General features: G+C 43.9%; 1 protein-coding gene across 1 annotated transcript; it reads right to left on the bottom strand.

Moving 5' to 3' along the window:
- Positions 1-406: 406 nt before the first annotated feature.
- LOC116162513 lies at positions 407-2,116 on the bottom strand. Its single transcript, XM_031476143.1, has 2 exons — positions 1,839-2,116; positions 407-1,175 (listed from the first exon to the last, which is right to left on the bottom strand). The coding sequence occupies exon 2, from the start codon at positions 1,160-1,162 to the stop codon at positions 422-424; it is 741 nt and encodes a 246-aa protein (XP_031332003.1). The 5' UTR covers positions 1,163-1,175; positions 1,839-2,116; the 3' UTR covers positions 407-421.
- Between the last annotated feature and the right edge of the window lie 429 nt (positions 2,117-2,545).

Here is a 2,545-nt window from a genome sequence, read left to right as displayed (position 1 = left end):
TTTTTATGCTGATAGCGGTTATCAATATTTATACAACTTTTACAAGACCACCCCTTCCCCCCGTTCAAATTGATGCGTTTGACCTTTAATCGAACCGAAGGTCTCGCCTAATACCTACTGTCAGTTGCACTTTCACAGATTTTGACAATAAATGCGTTTTTCATTGTAACGCAACGACCGTTATTTATTGTAAATATTTTCGTCTTTGACCTTAAGAGGGCGAATAAGTGACACCGTGTATATGTGTAACGTAACCTTTAAAAATCGAACGTCTCCAATGGACATCTTATATCGCATTCCATTCAATCGTTTACCTTGAATCACAAATAGTGATGGACTATGACGAAAGACTAAAATGCCACGATTTATCTAAGAACATCTGTCTGAACTTGTATTAATTAACCAACTTTCATTTCGTCTCCTACGGACACGCCTTCCGTGGAGGATGACAACTTACCGAAAGCTTTGGGGTACAGTCCGAATCGTGCCCGTTGACTATCCCGTTGACGCACAGCTGCGAGGGAACGCATACTTTGTCGCAAGAGGGATGGGCGCCGGGAAACGGTTGCCCTCCCTGATTCGGATGCTGGGAAGCGAACGGCGGCTTCTGGTGGTCACCGTGCGGGTGCGAAACGGGGAAAGGTTGCGCTCTGTTCGCCGATCCGAAAGGCACGGCGGGCTGTACGCCTAAAAATCCCTGGGCGCCCGTCGAAACCGCTTGACCGGTGCTGGCGTAGGCGGCTTGCATGCCGGTGTTAAGGAACGGGTTCCTGCTCAGATCGATTTTGGGGGTCGTATGGCCTACGTCACTAATCTGCCCGTTCAAAAACGGATTGTTTTCGAAATTACCCGGGCCGGCCGGCTCTATGTCGTTCGAGACCTTCGGCCGTTCGGGAACTTGGAACGACGGCGCCACCGGCGGTAAACAGTCGCTTTTCGACGAACACTTCTTGAAATACTCATACGCCTGTTTGAAGGGCGAGTCGGCGGCGGCCCACCAAAACGGCACGGATCCCGGAACGGCAGCTTGACCGTCGTGATGATAATGCTGATGCTCCTGGTAGCACGGCGGAGGGTGAGCCGAACCGTCGAGGACGTGCTTCACATCACCCTTGGACGTCGATATCAGGGCGAGCGCGCCCAAAATTAGTAGTCGGCGCATTACGTCGCTTTACCTGCAAAAACCGAGCGATTAGAATTTCGACTTCTGGCCTTGACAGTGGGAGAAACCCGGTCGAAATAACAATCCGACCCTTGACACTTTCTGACTTTTGTATAATTTAGGAAGCAACACGAGAGCGTCTGGAGCGGCGGCAAGGCGCGAGTGAAAAAGTCATTTGAGCGAGACACAAATCGTCGGCCTTCGCAAGGATTTTACCGTAAGTGAAAAGATCGCCCGGTATATTCCACCCACTTGTAACTTTATAATTAAAAGCTTATATAATTCTTGAGGTCAATATCTTGAAATGTGCTCGGCACGAAGAAGATGAGATGATCGAGTGCCGTGGTTGCGAAAAAAAAGTAATTGAACTACAAGGTAAGTAAATAAAGTACTGCAAGGTAAAAGGATTAATTAACGTAGTCGATAATTTAGCATAAATGTTATTGGCTCGTAAAGTGGCAGGATGACATCACGAAATTTTACTTTCGAAAACGCATCATGTCTAATCCACATTTTGGAAGCGACCGGATTTGGAAAAAATCGTGTTAAATAAATTACAGCGTAAAAAGGTCAATTTAGAAATTAGCGTTGTGTAAAATTGAGCGATTACAAACTAAGAGATCATCGGGGGTCACAACGTTAAAAGGTAAATTGCGATCAATTCAATAGCACTTACGCAATAGTGTAAATAAATAAAAACAAATAAATAAATAAATAAACAAACGGCACTGTATCACAAAACACTGAGAGATGCTCCGAACATGGCGTCACTTTTATACCGGCGTACATCTTTGATATTCGCGTACGTCTTTAAATTCTCCCCCCACCGCCGATATCGGTTTTAACTTATGCAAAAAATTGTTTTCATAATTTTCCTAAAAACGATAAATAAAACGGCGATTTCAACGCTAAATCAAGACACGAACCCCGGAATGTCGCGCGTCACTAGGGCAAGTAAAGCGGTTCGCATATGAATCACACGGTTTTGAAATTGCGGATTTTCCTTATAGGAAAAATTATGAAAATTTCCTCGCTTGCGGAAGTAATCTACGTACGTCATTATTTACGATTCCTTGCCTAATAAATTAATAATAATATGCATCGTTTATTGTCTCGACAGTCTAATATTTTGGCTTCTTCGGATTGCAACACATTGTCGTGGATGGCGCCTCGATTCTAATATAAATCATAAAATAAAGACCTTGGTTCCGTTTCATAAGAATTTTTGGGCTTTACTTCGGCAGAACAATAAATAATCGATTTTTTAATCGGTTAATAACCATAATCAATTCACAAGGACGTTATGTACAACATCCTTTAATCCGCATTATTGTGCACGATGGCGTACGATTGGTGCCGTACTACCCCTAACATGAATTTTTA

This window comes from Photinus pyralis, unplaced genomic scaffold (assembly GCF_008802855.1).
Source record: "Photinus pyralis isolate 1611_PpyrPB1 unplaced genomic scaffold, Ppyr1.3 Ppyr1.4_LG10, whole genome shotgun sequence".
Lineage (NCBI taxonomy): Eukaryota > Metazoa > Arthropoda > Insecta > Coleoptera > Lampyridae > Photinus > Photinus pyralis.
Note: the sequence above shows the minus strand (reverse complement) of the source record. Positions and strands in the feature narration are given on the sequence as shown.

What these genes read in the sequence shown, in the direction of transcription:
- LOC116162513 (XM_031476143.1), bottom strand. Translation starts at nt 1,162, where the DNA reads ATGCGCCGACTACTAATTTTGGGCGCGCTCGCCCTGATATCGACGTCC.